The following is a 14,801-nucleotide window of genomic DNA, read 5'->3' on the forward strand; positions in this document are numbered from 1 at the left end:
TCGGCGCTCAGACTGTTGTAACTTTTAAGCGCATGTTAATATACTGTGGGGAGAGTAGATCGATATAGAAAGAAGAATTCAGATAATCAAATGAAGTGCAGCCTGAGAAAATTAGGAACACAGGATTTATAAACCTTTTTAAGTTGAATCAAACTTGAAACATTAATTCCTTTATACGCATGTAACATCAAGTTCAAAAATTTTAAAATAAAAAAATAAACAAAAATTGTTTTGTTTTATATACCATAAATTCAAGTATTTCCTCACAATTAACCCTTTTGTCAAAATCCAAAACAATGTAAATATTTATAAAATAATTAAATTTTTTTTTTTAAAAAAAATCTTTTCCTAATTGAATATCTCATTCTACAGTATAATATTCGGGTTAATTACATATTACCCCACCTTCAAGACACTCGATCTTTAGATTTAAAAATTTATATATTTAAAAATTTATATTTAAATCCTTATATTTATGAAAGTAAAACATCTAGCTTCTTATGTCATAACACTATCAGTTTTATCGATAAAAATACGAAAATAAATAATAAAAAAATAATTTTAAAGTTTCCATTAGTGATGGTGGGCGGTGTCGATGGTGGCAAACGATGAGGCTGTTGTAGTGAGGGACACTTTGCATTCGTATCGACATCGACACATTTGCCTAGCGGCCCTCGACATCTGTATCAGTACCGATGCAGATGTAGAGCGATGCCACTCTGCATCTGTATCAGCAGCCCTTTCGTTGCTCGGCAACTACGTCGACGTTGAGGAGATGCAAAGTGGCATAATGGTTGCTTGAGTGGCTGTTATGAATGAGGAGAGTGATGGTAAGAGGTGAAGGCCACTTGACAATTGCATCGGCGTCGACGCAGATGTAGAGCGACCCTCACCTCTCGTTGTCGCTCTTCTCATCCACAATAGCCACCAAAGCGATCCTTTCACTGCTTTGCATATGCGTTGACGTTGATATAGTTGTCGAGCGACGAAAGAGTCACCAATATAAGTAACATCGTTCTACATTTGCATCGACATCGATACAAATATAGAGCAGCAAAAGGATCGCTTGACAATTGCATCGTCAAATGTAGAGCGATACTCACATCTTGTCACTGCTCTCCTTATCTATAGCAGTCACTTGTGACCCTATTGTCCATCACCATCGATGTCGCATGTCATCACCAATGAAAATATTAAAATTATTTTTTATTTATTTTTTATTATTTATTATTTTTTATTTTTATATGGATAAAATCGATAATATTATGATAAATAGTTTTATTTTTTATACCTATAAAAACTTTTCCCTATGTAATTGTCCCATAATAATCAACCCAGGTTTCGATAGACGGAATTTGATCTCGCAAGAATGGCCTTTTGGCACTGAGGTGCATCAAACCCTCGGTCGTAGTTTCAAGCGACTCCAGCAAACCCTCCTCCTCGCGGATTCGAGTTGTCGTATCGTCGGAATTCATGGCTCCCGATATTGTCGATATTAGTTCCGATGAGGATGAGTTTGATGGCCTCTCCTTACCTCGCGCGAACGGGCGGCGACAGGAGGAATCTGATGATGTCGTGGTCGTAGAAGAGTTCTCGGCCCCTGCCGTGAAGAGGCGGAAGCAGAATTCGGGTTCGTTTGGGCCGGAGAAGGGCGGAGCCTCTGACGACGATGACGACTGCTTGGTGTTGGATTCCGACCCGGATAAGCTGGTGTCGGTAGTTGATGGTAAGGGCAGCGGGGGTGGGGACGGGGGAGATGACTTGCTCATCGTTGCCGAGAAGGGGCAGGTGGGGATCGTTCTATCTTTCTTTGATGTTGTTCGTGCTTTAATGTATTCTACGCGTAGGGTTTGTGTTTCGTGCCTGTTTTTGATGTCTTGCCTTTTAACCTATCACAATAAACAGCTTAAAATTTCGAAAGAAAATTTTTGTGGCTATTGAACTTTTTTTAATGTTGCTTAGAAGCTTGCTTGCCTTCTTGTTTATGGTTTAGGGCAAACGATTCTCCATTAGGTTTAGCACCAGTGCTTTGTGCATTATGAACCAAGCTGCTAGAAGTTTGCTCCCTCCTGCCTAGCTTCACTGAACTTGACAACTTGGGAGGCCTGAGAACCTACTCAAAGCTTACTGAAATAGCTTCGCCCATTCCAATCTTGGCTCCTCAATGACTGCACTATAAATGACATGCCTCCTCTCTTGGTTTTCTTTGCATTGGATTAGCCTGAATGAACTGATGAAAGCAATGCGCCTTGCACTTTGAGAAGAGTCTTATGTCCGGTTTGTGTTTCTGGTCTTTATAGTCACTAGAAGTAATTTGCATGTGCCATCTATCATGGCTGGGTTGCATGATGCATTTACGATCAGGATGTCCATTGGAAGAAATACATATGGAGCTTGAAAAATAAATCCTATAGTATGTAGACTTAATTATAAAATATACAAATGTTCTTTAATTTTAGACTTGATCTTTTGCGATGATCATAAATCCTCTAAGCGTTTGTCCTATATTCTTGTTGAGTTTATCTTGTTAACTAAAAACATGCTGGATCAGGATGGAGCACTTGATGCTATTGCCCTCAAAAGGTCCTGGTAGCATATGAAGTGTTCTTTTAGTTTTTTTTAATGATATCACTGTTTTCTTTCCTTTCAATGCAGACTTCACTTATTTTGTCTCTCATATTCTGTTACTACATCTATGTGCGCATCCATCACATGCACAGAAAATGTTCTTATGATGTTGGTGTTTATAACAACAATATTTTATATTGTCTTGCGTAATCGTGATAGGATGCTGCCATTCGTACAAAAATATGGGAAAGTTAATCCCTTATACCCTATCTGTGCAATATTTTACCGTAAATCTACACGATGCTAAACATTTGGAATGCCTTCCTAGTGGCTTCTGTTTTTTGTTTTCACAGCAGGCCAAATATTGAATACTTCCACTGGAATATTCACAGCAGGACAATGTCATTAGGTCACCTGCTCATAATATGGGGAAGGAGTGGACTCTAGGGGGATGGAAATTCATTCACCTGTTCATAAATTTTTCCTTCCCATTCATTTCCAGTTGTCCATCCTGTCCTAATTCCTTCTGTTGTAACTGGAATCTGTCTATCAGAAATACAGAAAAGATGGTTCTATTGCCAAATTGCTTGAAGGCAAGCGCCAAGCTGTCACGACCTTAGCTGGAATTGCCTAAGGCGTGAGGCACCCTTGCGGCCAAAGACGCGAACTTAGCTTGCGTCGCCTAAGTCGCGGGTCACCCTTGTGGCAAAGACGCGAACTTAGCTTGCGTTGCCTAAGTCGCGCTTCGCCCTTGCGATCTTGCTCCGCAAGGATCAGCCCACTTTGTAACCTCTCGCAGGTCCCGAAGGACCTGTAAAAGAGAAAGAAGTTAGTTCGAAAGAACGAGCAACGGACAAGTCTCGAAGTCTCGCGAAAAGGGAAGCTTTACAAGCAATTCGACGAACACCCTGTGTGCACAAGAGAAAAGAGGGAGAGGGGGAAAAACAAGGCTTTCAAGGATGAACGAACAGCTGCAAGCCCACAAACAGCCGCTCACCTGGTCCCGGGCGCAAAGACAAGTTCCCGTAAAGGTCACGTGCGAACTTGCGAAAGAGATCTTAACGCCCGGTATATAACCGAAGCCCCATCCAGCCCTGTGCCACCCGGGGGGTTCCTGGGGTTTGAGATGGCTGACATTTTGGTGAGCGGAGGCAGCTCTCCGCTCACCTCCCGCGGCACGCGAAAACGGAGTTGTTTTGGGCTGTTTTGGGGCTGTTTTGCTCGGTTCGGTGAGCGGTCGCTTTGCAACGCTGTAGCTTGTTCGAACTTACATATTTACAAGCAAAATGACCCAAAACCAAGAGAAAACATGCTGTCAAGCAGCTGTACATGCAGGTGTGAGCGACGAACGGTTCGTTGAACGGAGTTGTTGCGGGTGCGCGACGACCGTTCGTGACATTCTCCCCACTCAAACTGTCGACGCCCTCGTCGACGCTTGTTGGTAGTTTTTGATGACTTCTTCATGTCGCAGGGCGTCTTCAGGCTCCCAACTGGCTTCAGTTCGGGGAAGCTTTCGCCACTTCACCAAGTACTCTGTCTGCTCCGCTCCGTTGGGTAGCTTTATCTTCCGATCCGCCAGAATGGTTTCCACTCGCTTCTCGTAGGAGGCTGTGATTGGAGGTAGCCGAGTTGGAACACTTCAGGAAGCATCTTGCGGATCCGAATGGTAGGCTTTTAGGTTGCTGGCGTGAAGAACGTTGTGAATTTTGAACCACGCCGGCAGCTGCAACTTGTAAGAGACATTGCCTACCCTGCTGATAATTGGGAAGGGCCCTTCATACTTACGCACCAATCCTTTGTGGACTCTGTTCCTGAAGAATTGGAGTGATGCTGGTTGGAGCTTTACCAACACCAAATCGCCAACTTTGAACTCTTGTGGTCGCCTTCCCAAGTCTGCCCACTTCTTCATCCGTTTTGCCGCCTTCTCCAAGTAAGCCCGCGCAATATCTGCATTTCGATGCCACTCCTTTGCGAAATGATAGGCTGATGGACTACTCCCAGTATACCCAATTGCCATAGTGTGCGGAGTCGACGGTTGTTGTCCTGTGATAATTTCGAAGGGGCTCTTGTTGGATGCAGAGCTCCGCTGCAAGTTGTAGGAGAATTGGGCGATGTCCAACAGCTTCACCCAATCTCGTTGATTGGCACTCACGTAGTGCCGGAGATACTGCTCCAAGAGCGAATTTATTCTTTTAGTCTGACCATCCGTCTGGGGGTGGAGGCTTGTAGAGAAGTATAACTTTGACCCCAACAATTTGAATAGCTCGGTCCAGAATCGTCCCAGGAACCGAGCGTCTCGATCACTAATGATATTGTGTGGGAGTCCCCAATACTTCACTACATCCTTCATCATCAGTCTGGCCGCCTCTTCAGCTGAACAGTGTAGGGGAGCAGCAATGAAAGTTGCATACTTTGAAAACCGATCGACCACCACGAGTATCGATCCAAGTCCCCCTACAGGTGGCAAGCTTGATATGAAGTCTAAGGAAATGCTCTCCCACGGCCTTTCTGGTACGGGCAACGGCTCCAAAAGTCCCACCGGCTTCCGCTGCTCCACCTTGTCTTGTTGGCAAGTAAGGCATGTTCGAACATATTCCTCCACATCAATCCCCATCTTCGGCCAGTAGAAGACCCTCTCCACGAGAGCCAACGTTCTGTGAATGCCTGGGTGTCCAGCCCAAAGGGAATCGTGACACTCTTTTAAGAGTTCACGCCTTAAATTGTCCACTCGGGGAACATAGACCCTATTCCCTTTTGTGTAAACAAGTCCCTCCTGGACCCAGAATCGTCGTGCCTTGCCTTCTTTGATGAGCTGCATCAGGATAACTGCCTGGGGATCACTATACAGTCCATCCTTGATTCGGGAAAGGAAGTTGGAGTGCAACTGACTTGCTTGGCCTCTGCCCTCCAGTTGTGCAGCATTCACGCCTTCCACCTTCCGACTCAGCGCATCGGCCACGACATTCGCCTTCCCAGGCTTGTACTCCATTGCCATATCAAATTCAGCCAGGAAGTCTTGCCATCGTGCCTACTTTGGGGAGAGCTTCTTCTGAGTTTGGAAATAGCTCAGGGCGATGTTGTCTGTTCTCAGCACAAATCGCGACCCGAGGAGGTAGTGTCGCCAAACTCGTAGACAGTGGATCACTGCTGTCATCTCCTTCTCATGCACTGGATACCGCCTCTCGGTCTCGTTGAGTTTGCGGCTCTCGTAGGCTACCGGATGACCTTCCTGCATTAGTACTCCTCCAATAGCGAAGTCCGAAGCATCTGTATCGACTTCAAAGGGCTCTCCATAGTTTGGCAATCTGAGCACTGGTTCTTCTAGAACAGCAGCCTTTAGATCTTGGAATGCTATCTCACATTTGTTAGACCACTTCCAAGGCTGCTCCTTCTTCAGCAACTCCGTCAGTGGAGTTGCCCGCTTCGAATATCCCGCAATGAAGCGTCGATAGTAGTTGACGAAACCAAGGAAAGATCTCAACTCTGGCACCTTCTTTGGAGTTCGCCATTCCGCAACTGCTTGCACCTTCGACTTATCCATCCGAATGGAGCCATCACCGATTCGATGCCCCAAGAATAGAATCTCAGTTTGAGCAAAGTAGCATTTCTCCCTTTTTACGAATAAAGTGTTCTCCCTGAGAACCTTGAAAATCGTCCGCAAGTGCTTGACGTGCTCCTCGAGCGTTTGGCTGTAGACGACGATATCGTCCAAATAGACAACCACGAGCTTATCCAAATACTCCTTGAATAGCTGGTTCATGAGAGTACAGAATGTGGCCGGAGCATTGGTTAAGCCGAAAGGCATCACCAAGAACTCAAACGCTCCATACCTGGTCACACAGGTAGTCTTTGCTTCGTCGCCTTCAGCAATGCGCACCTGCCAATACCCCGACCGAAGGTCGAGTTTTGAGAAATACTTTGCCTTGCCCAATTGATCGAACAAGTCCGCAATGAGCGGGATGGGATACTTGTTCTTCACTGTCACTTTGTTGAGGGCTCGGTAGTCGACGCATAATCGGAGGCTCCCATCTTGTTTCTTCTGGAAGAGAACTGGAGCTCCGAAAGGTGCTTTAGAGCTGCGGATGAGACCACCGCTTAGCAGTTCACCTAACTGCTTCCTGAGTTCTGCCAACTCTGGCGGGGGCATGCGGTAGGGTGGTCTCGCTGGAGGCTTCACTCCTGGCTCCAGCTCGTTGTTGTAATTCACACCTCTGCGTGGTGGAAGAGTCTTCGGCAACTCCGGTGGCATAACGTCTTTGAACTCTTTTAGGACGTTCGCCACCACAGCAGGTTCTTGAATGGCCTCCTCATTGAGTGGCTCTAGCTTCATAGCAGCCACAAATGTCAATTCGCCTTTTCGCACCCCTTTCTTCAGTTGTAATGCCGAAATGTGTTGGGGCTCTTTAGTTCCTCTCCGAGAGACGGGAACCACGCAGGGGTCATCGCCTCCCATCATACATAGGGAGTTCAAGAACGACATCGGCACCAACTTTGCCGCGTGCATAAACTCCATTCCGAGAATCACTTGGAAGTCGTCCAGTGGCACGGCCATCATGTTGGTGTTTCCGCTCCAAGTCCCGATTTTGATAGGAACACCCTTCGCCAACCCGGAGATTCGCCTGGCCTCCGAGTTCACCGCCTTCATTCGGCTTGGGCTCTTCTCCAAGGTCAACCCAAGTCGCTGTGCTTCGCGATCGGCTATGAAGTTGTGGGTAGCGCCCGTATCCACCATTGCACGGGTCGTTTGGCCATTTAGCTTGATGTCCACATACATCAGCTCGCTACTTCCTGCTTTTTGTGCCTTCGTCTTCATGTTCTCCCCCACTTGACCCCGCATAGCGTTTAACAGACGCATTGCTCCCATTCGGGGTCCTTGCGACTCCTCATCGTCGCTGCTGGATTCTGAACTGCTCGAACTAAGAGCAACAGCTTTGCCCTTGTCCGATCGGGGAGGGTGGATGGAAGCCGTCAAAGCATTGAGTGCCTGTTTCTGTGGGCACTCCCTTACCATGTGCGGTCCTCCGCACAAGAAGCATCCTCCAGGTTTTGAGGCCTTGCCTTTTGGGTTCGGCCCTTTGTGGGAGCTCTTCTTCTTTTGTTCGCCCCCGAGCTCCTTCCCTCGAGAATGTTTTGGAGGGCGATTGCTTGAAGATTGTTTCCTTCTCGCTGGGTCTTCAGAGGAAACAAAGTCGGTGAGCCTTTCTGCAACAGCAATTGCCCCGACTACATCGGTAACATTCCTTCGATTTAGCTCCTGCTGAGCCCATGGTTTCAAACCATCGAGGAAGCTGAACAACTTGTCCTTCTCGGACATGTCCTGTATGTCCAGCATTAGTGCAGAAAACTGTTTCACATAGTCTCGGATGGTGGTGCTTTGGCGGAGTTGTCTCAACTTCCTTCTTGCGACGAACTCTGTGTTCTCCGGTAGGAACTGAGTTCTCAACTCCCGCTTCAAGTCCTCCCATGTGTCGACTCGACACCGACCTTGTTGGATCTCTTCCCAACGAGTTCGCCACCAAAGTTTCTTATCTTCGTTCAGATACATTGTTGCTATAGAAACTTTGGTATCTTCAGAATCGGGCCTCGTAGCTCGGAAGTATTGCTCCATGTCGAACAGAAAGTTCTCGAGCTCCTTGGCATCTCTGGCCCCTCCATATCCATGAGGCTCAGGTGCCCTCAAATTTTGTGGCGGTGCAACGCGGGTGTTGCCTCCTCCCGCATTTAGTGTTCTCGTGAGCATGGCCACCTTTGCAGTGAGTTCCGCCACAACATCCTGTAAGTGTTGCACGGAGTCTTTGGTGTCATCAGACAGTTGGTCGACTAGGGCCTCGACCTTGTCGATCCTGGACTCCGCCTCCTCTTGCGAGCTCTCTACCCCAACAAGTCTTTGTTGGCCATGGTAGAGTTCCTCCATGCTCGCTTCGAGAACATCCAGGCGGGTTTCCGCCGTCGTGAGTCTCTCCTTATGACTCTTTTTCCCAGTTAGCGCACCAGATTGCGCTTCCTCCTCTCGCGGAGAGTTGCCAACTTCTCGCTCATCCTGTTCGCTGCCGCGCTCCTCTTGAGCGGCTCCAACAGCATGAGAGCGAGTGTGCACATGCAGCCCACCTGCGGCTGCTTGGGGCAAGGGTCCGGCTTGCCCCGTCTTGCTTGATTCGCCACGATGCTTTGCCATGGCGAAGTTGCGAAGTTCGTTCGCTGTTCGATCGAAGAGCTTGCTCACTCTGATACCACAATGTCACGACCTTAGCTGGAATTGCCTAAGGCGCGAGGCACCCTTGCGGCCAAAGACGCGAACTTAGCTTGCGTCGCCTAAGTCGCGGGTCACCCTTGTGGCAAAGACGCGAACTTAGCTTGCGTTGCCTAAGTCGCGCTTCGCCCTTGCGATCTTGCTCCGCAAGGATCAGCCCACTTTGTAACCTCTCGCAGGTCCCGAAGGACCTGTAAAAGAGAAAGAAGTTAGTTCGAAAGAACGAGCAACGGACAAGTCCCGAAGTCTCGCGAAAAGGGAAGCTTTACAAGCAATTCGACGAACACCCTGTGTGTACAAGAGAAAAGAGGGAGAGGGGGAAAAACAAGGCTTTCAAGGATGAACGAACAGCTGCAAGCCCACAAACAGCCGCTCACCTGGTCCCGGGCGCAAAGACAAGTTCCCGTAAAGGTCACGTGCGAACTTGCGAAAGAGATCTCAACGCCCGGTATATAACCGAAGCCCCATCCAGCCCTGTGCCACCCGGGGGGTTCCTGGGGTCTGAGATGGCTGACATTTTGGTGAGCGGAGGCAGCTCTCTGCTCACCTCCCGCGGCACGCGAAAACGGAGCTGTTTTGGGCTGTTTTGGGGCTGTTTTGCTCGGTTCGGTGAGCGGTCGCTTTGCAACGCTGCAGCTTGTTCGAACTTACATATTTACAAGCAAAATGACCCAAAACCAAAAGAAAACATGCTGTCAAGCAGCTGTACATGCAGGTGTGAGCGACGAACGGTTCGTTGAACGGAGTTGTTGCGGGTGCGCGACGACCGTTCGTGACAAAGCGGCAGGTGAGGGGTGGTGCGGCGAGTGGCTCCTGAGGAGTTATGACACATGAGAATGGATTTCTGGCCCAAACACAGTGTTAAAAAAAAATTAAAAATAAAAACTGAATTGGGCCTCTCAAAGGTAGCGGTTTGTGTCTCGGTACATGTCCGGACAGGACCACTCAAAAAGGGGCAGTCCTTGTCTTAGTTCATGCCCGATCTGGTAAATACCAATCAATATGAACTAGTCCAGGCAGTTTTGAATTTCTTGTAATGTACTGCTCATATGCTTTAGTTGTTAAACTTACGGTTTCTGACTGTTGATGGAAGGCATTTGTCCAAATCATGTGCAAGTATAGGGATGAATTCTTTTATGGAAAGGGCATATTCTTCAACTTAGCTTCAAGGCAACACATTCCACCTATATATAGCCATTTATTCATTAAGATTAGCTTCTTCTCTAAACTACTTTCTAACTGAATGTTCATTTCTAAATACATTGTGGTGAATTTCAATTCAACACTGACTGCTAACATGTTCAAGCAGTTTATTACCTTTGTGTTCCCCATGTTTGTTCTTTTGATGCTTGACAGGTTTAAGAAAAAACAATCTAAAAAAACAATCTAATAAGTAGCTTACCAAGCAGTTTAAAACTTGTGGTTTTCCTTTAATTCATTGTAGTTCATTCATCATAACTTTCTAATTTTATATACTGCACTCCCATGATGGCATATCCATAAGTGGTTTCCGTTTATTCAACAAGAGGCTGCAAAACTATATATTTTTATTCTTGAAATGGACTCGGATAACCTTGGCTATTTGTTGCTATCATGATCATGTTGTGAATTTACCTGAAAACTAGACCACAATTTTCCTAGTCTTGAAGGTAAATTTCGAGATGAACAGGCCAAAGATCTGAATAAAGTTGCGATCCTGTAGTCCATCGTATAGAACCAATATCCACTAAAAATAATAATGATACTTTTTATTTATAGAGTTAGATACAAGGCCTCCTTTTAGAACCTTAATGGGAAAAGGGGAGCGCATTTCTGTTGACAACAATTAAAAAATGCGACAAAGGAGGCCATAAATACAGACGTTACTTGGGTGTTTCCTTTGGCCTGCCTTGAAAAGTGGTGTAGACATAATTCCTTCCACCTAATTACCTTCTTCATTTTCTGTTGCTTTAGCTTCTAAATCCTCAAACATAGCATAGATTCTATGTTGTAGTCATTCGGTTCTCAGGTTCCTTTGTCTTCTCTTTTTTGATTGATGTTGCCTTATTATTCAATTACATTTATTTCTTCTAAAATGAAGAAGTTACTTTACTGGGAATTCTTCTCTTCAATAGGGATGCATGCTTCTTCTTTTGGCTTTGACCTCTTTCTATGACATAGTAACCAACTAACTATTGCTTTAAATGAAATTTATTAATTGCTTTTGACCCTCTTTGCAATTATATAAAGTCAAGAGAATTATGACGGTTATAGAATGTAGGCTTGAATTGTGTCACTTGCTTTTTTTTTTGCTTTTTCTACTTGCATAAGTGAGAGAATAGAGTATGCCATGGCTGCAATGTATTTAGTTGACAGCATTTATAAAATACCTATTTCCTGTAAGCCTCTAGCCATCTTTATTTTTTCTGCTGCTTCAGCTTTAGTTGTGAATTATTATGTAGGCACAGCTTTTTTTCCTTCCTCAGATATTTCAATGTTGCTTTTTGATTGTCTTGATTTTGTATTTTGTGCTCCGGATGGGGTAAGTGATAAATAAATAGATCACCTCACTACGTGAGAAGGAATAATTGTGAATATTTTCTTGAAGTCTTAGCCGCACTAGATCTGAGCATTGGTTTTGTGGTATTGTAAAATGGTTACAATTTCAGTTACTATATCGTTACAATTTGCCAATATCTCTAAACCAAAGTTGTTTACGGGCTCAAGGCACATTGGGGTACCAGATTTTGTACGTTTGTGTGAAGATTTTGTTTACTTGAGAATTTATATGTTGGAACAGTTCAACTAAAATATGAGACCCACAGAAATAGGCAAACTTAACATTAAGTTTATACGAAGAGTTTGCGTTTTTTTTTTTTAAAGCGATTACAGCCTTTTCTTTGGGTTATTAAATTTTCTTCACAAATAAAACTCGTTACATTTTATTTATCTTGTATGATGTCATGTCATGCATATTTAACTTGTCTGCTTTAAACTAGCAAGAATAAACATCCATCAGTTATTCTATGAAATCTATTCAAAAAGATCATTTAGCCTTTTTAGATTTGTTTCTATTTAATTTCAAGTTACATGCAATTACACATGCAACGAATAATGTGAAATCTACATTTACATGCAATGAAATGATGGTTATATTTAATTATTTCTTTTATAGTTGATGTAAAAGGGCTTCTGATTTTTTCTTTCTAGCTCTTTGGTTCATTAACATCATGGAAGCAGAGAGCAAAGTAGAAAAAACAGCTCATTTTGCTAAGTTTGTATGTTTGTTTTCAAGGGAACAGTTGAGAAAATAAGTTTCAATCAACCAAGTCTTGATGCATGGTTGTTTCAACTTTATTTGATTGACACAAGCAAATATACTGAAGTAGACTGAATAATATATGCAGCAACTAACTCTCTAAAATGTATTATTTACATACAAAAAATGACTGGGAAATTTGGTAGCACAAATTCGCTGCTGTCTCCTGCACATTCTTACAAGTTAATTTTACGATATCCATACATGTGGAAAATAGCCTGTTGACTGTTTTATTGAGAGTGTATTGAAATGGAGCCTTTTGAAAATGTATCATGCACAGACCAGAAAAACTTGGTCGAGGATGCGTGTGCAATGAAACTTGGAACCTCAGACAACTCAAATGAGATTGGCATCCTTTATCCTTGTGATTCATATTATAGATTGTGAGCTGATCTTTCAGGATCAAAACTTGCTGTGTTAAATTATTGAATATTTGAAGAAAATTTTTGGAGCTTATTTTCTAAATGCTTATGTTGAGATGTGCAGCTTCTTCACTGTTTAATCACCAAAAGAGACATACTATATTATTCTTAAAAAATTTTACATGCAGTGGCATCTTTACCTTTGTTAGTGAGCATCTGATTATCTTTTGAACCATTTGTATATCTTTATTGCAGTTGGCTTGCCGGGATTACCCACATCCACGACATCTATGTGGCAATTTTCCTTTTAACTCATCACCACATGAAGAGTATTGTGACTTGGTGAGTCCACTGTCTTGAGGTTATATTCTGATTTGTTGAAAGTTTGTGCCCATGCTTTATCTGTTAAAAGATTTGATTTTCTTTGGCAATTTGTTCTCTTATGCTTTAGTGCATGAAAATGGTTGATGCTGGCTTACTCAATGCAGTGCCATTGCTATGTCTGTGATTCTCCAGCCCCTTGCTATTTCTGGGGCAATGGTAATTCAAGTTCCAACCATTGCCATTCTACTGATAAAGAAGGAAGGTGGAAATCAATGAGACAGTCTTTCAAACAGAAAAACATGGTGCCTACACAACCACAGAAAGTTACATATGACTCTCCTTTTAATATCCCACCTTTTCGAGATCCAGTACCACCATTCCATCATTATCCAAGTCCTCTATTGGTTCCCCATTCCAGACCTAATTTGCTCCGGCCTTGTTCTGCCACTAGCATCTCAAACTCAAATGCAATCAACCAGAGGCACCAAGATCAACCTACCATTCTCTCTTATACCCGGAGACTTGGCCAGCAGCCAACCAAATCATGCTCACTTAAGTCTAATGTACAGATAGAGAGCTGTGTTGCTGGTTCATTAACTACTCAACTTGTGTATTCTCGTACAAGATATAAAAGGGTTGGGACGATGCGAGATGGATTTGCTAGCCAGACTAACCGATCTCACAACATTGCTTCGACTAAGAATAATATTCCCAGTGCTGTGTCAGAGAACTCTACTTATGCAACGATGACATCATGGAGACCTCGGAGCCCTCGAGTAGGACAACAGAGATCTCAAGACCTGTTGGGAACATCACCAGGTTCCTCAGCTGATCAGATGCAAGCAACTATATCATCTCAATTTTCGAAGCCAACAAACCAGAGTTCTGTGTGCCCTCCGTTGACAGCAGCAGATGTTAGCCAGAAAAGTTGGCAGGATCTCCTGGCAAGTGTGGCATCTGAACTAGGAGTTGCTGTATGTAGTGACACTGACATCATTAATGTTCAACAGCCGCTTATGGTTCCATCTCTATCACTACCTCATGATAAGCCATTTTCTGAAACCAATGCAAGTCAAGATACTCAATCGGACTAATCTTAGTTTATTAGATTTGACTGCATGGATGGTCGAATGACACAATGGCTCAGATTTTAGAACATAGTCCAGGAGAAGTTCCTCGCCTTTCAACATTCTGGACATCCAACTCTGTGGTGTTCGGAAGCAACAAAATTTCAGGAGAGATGTCTGGATAGCCTGTCAATCAGCTATACCAGATCTGCTATATGATTTTGGTGTCTCAGGGAGCGAAGATGTGGTGGCACAGGTATAGGGTGCTTTAGCAGCTCCCAACTTGATTAAATTTCAACTCTGTCCTCCAGTGCACTTTGTCTGTGCAATATTCTGTCGATCTACTTGGTCTTTTAGCGGCTGCAATGTCTCCTCTGTATAATTTAACAGGGATTGAGTTTTATCTATATTTTCAGTTTCTATGAGACTATCCATACATCTAGTTGATTTAATGAAGTTAGAGAACTCATGCTTGGGCAATGGTACATAATTCTGCAGTATCCAAGTTAAGATGTGGATGTCAGTTTCCAAGTAATAGTGCCATAAGTTGTGCAGCAAATTTTTATCTGTATGCTTTTATTTATGAATCTTACAAGCCTTCTTGCTTTATTTATTTCTCAATAGCAGCAGCAACAGCAGATTCTTCCTATGTGTGATGACCATTCTGAACCTCATCCACCAGGGTCAACGTACTGATTCTGGTAAGATACTTGTAGCGATCTTTTCCTTTCGATCAGTATGGTTAGTCCGATGTGATATGGATGCAATATACTGAATACCGGTCTTGTTATGCATAAATGAGATGCCATACTTTCAGGATACCTTGTTAGCATTACACCTTATCTCCGTAATCCATTGGCATCAGTCTTCATGAAGTCATTTCATCTTGATTCTGTTGTTTGGCTTATTTAGAACTCTATACTTATATTTAT

At 44.0% G+C, this 14,801-nt stretch overlaps 1 protein-coding gene across 1 annotated transcript; it reads left to right on the forward strand.

The window, feature by feature from the left end:
- Positions 1-1,333: 1,333 nt before the first annotated feature.
- On the forward strand, positions 1,334-14,321 carry LOC135587462 (RPM1 interacting protein 13-like). Its single transcript, XM_065078934.1, has 3 exons — positions 1,334-1,788; positions 12,734-12,820; positions 12,967-14,321. The coding sequence occupies exons 1-3, from the start codon at positions 1,474-1,476 to the stop codon at positions 13,894-13,896; spliced, it is 1,332 nt and encodes a 443-aa protein (XP_064935006.1). The 5' UTR covers positions 1,334-1,473; the 3' UTR covers positions 13,897-14,321.
- The last annotated feature ends 480 nt before the right edge of the window (positions 14,322-14,801 follow it).

This window comes from Musa acuminata, chromosome BXJ1-8 (assembly GCF_036884655.1).
Source record: "Musa acuminata AAA Group cultivar baxijiao chromosome BXJ1-8, Cavendish_Baxijiao_AAA, whole genome shotgun sequence".
NCBI lineage: Eukaryota > Viridiplantae > Streptophyta > Magnoliopsida > Zingiberales > Musaceae > Musa > Musa acuminata.

Bases quoted from the DNA above. Each gene is read 5' to 3' on its own strand.
- LOC135587462 (XM_065078934.1), top strand. From the start codon at position 1,474: ATGGCTCCCGATATTGTCGATATTAGTTCCGATGAGGATGAGTTTGAT. The intron at 1,789-12,733 runs GTGGGGATCGTT...TCTTTATTGCAG, and splicing joins TCGTTGCCGAGAAGGGGCAG to TTGGCTTGCCGGGATTACCC. The intron at 12,821-12,966 runs GTGAGTCCACTG...TACTCAATGCAG, and splicing joins ATGAAGAGTATTGTGACTTG to TGCCATTGCTATGTCTGTGA.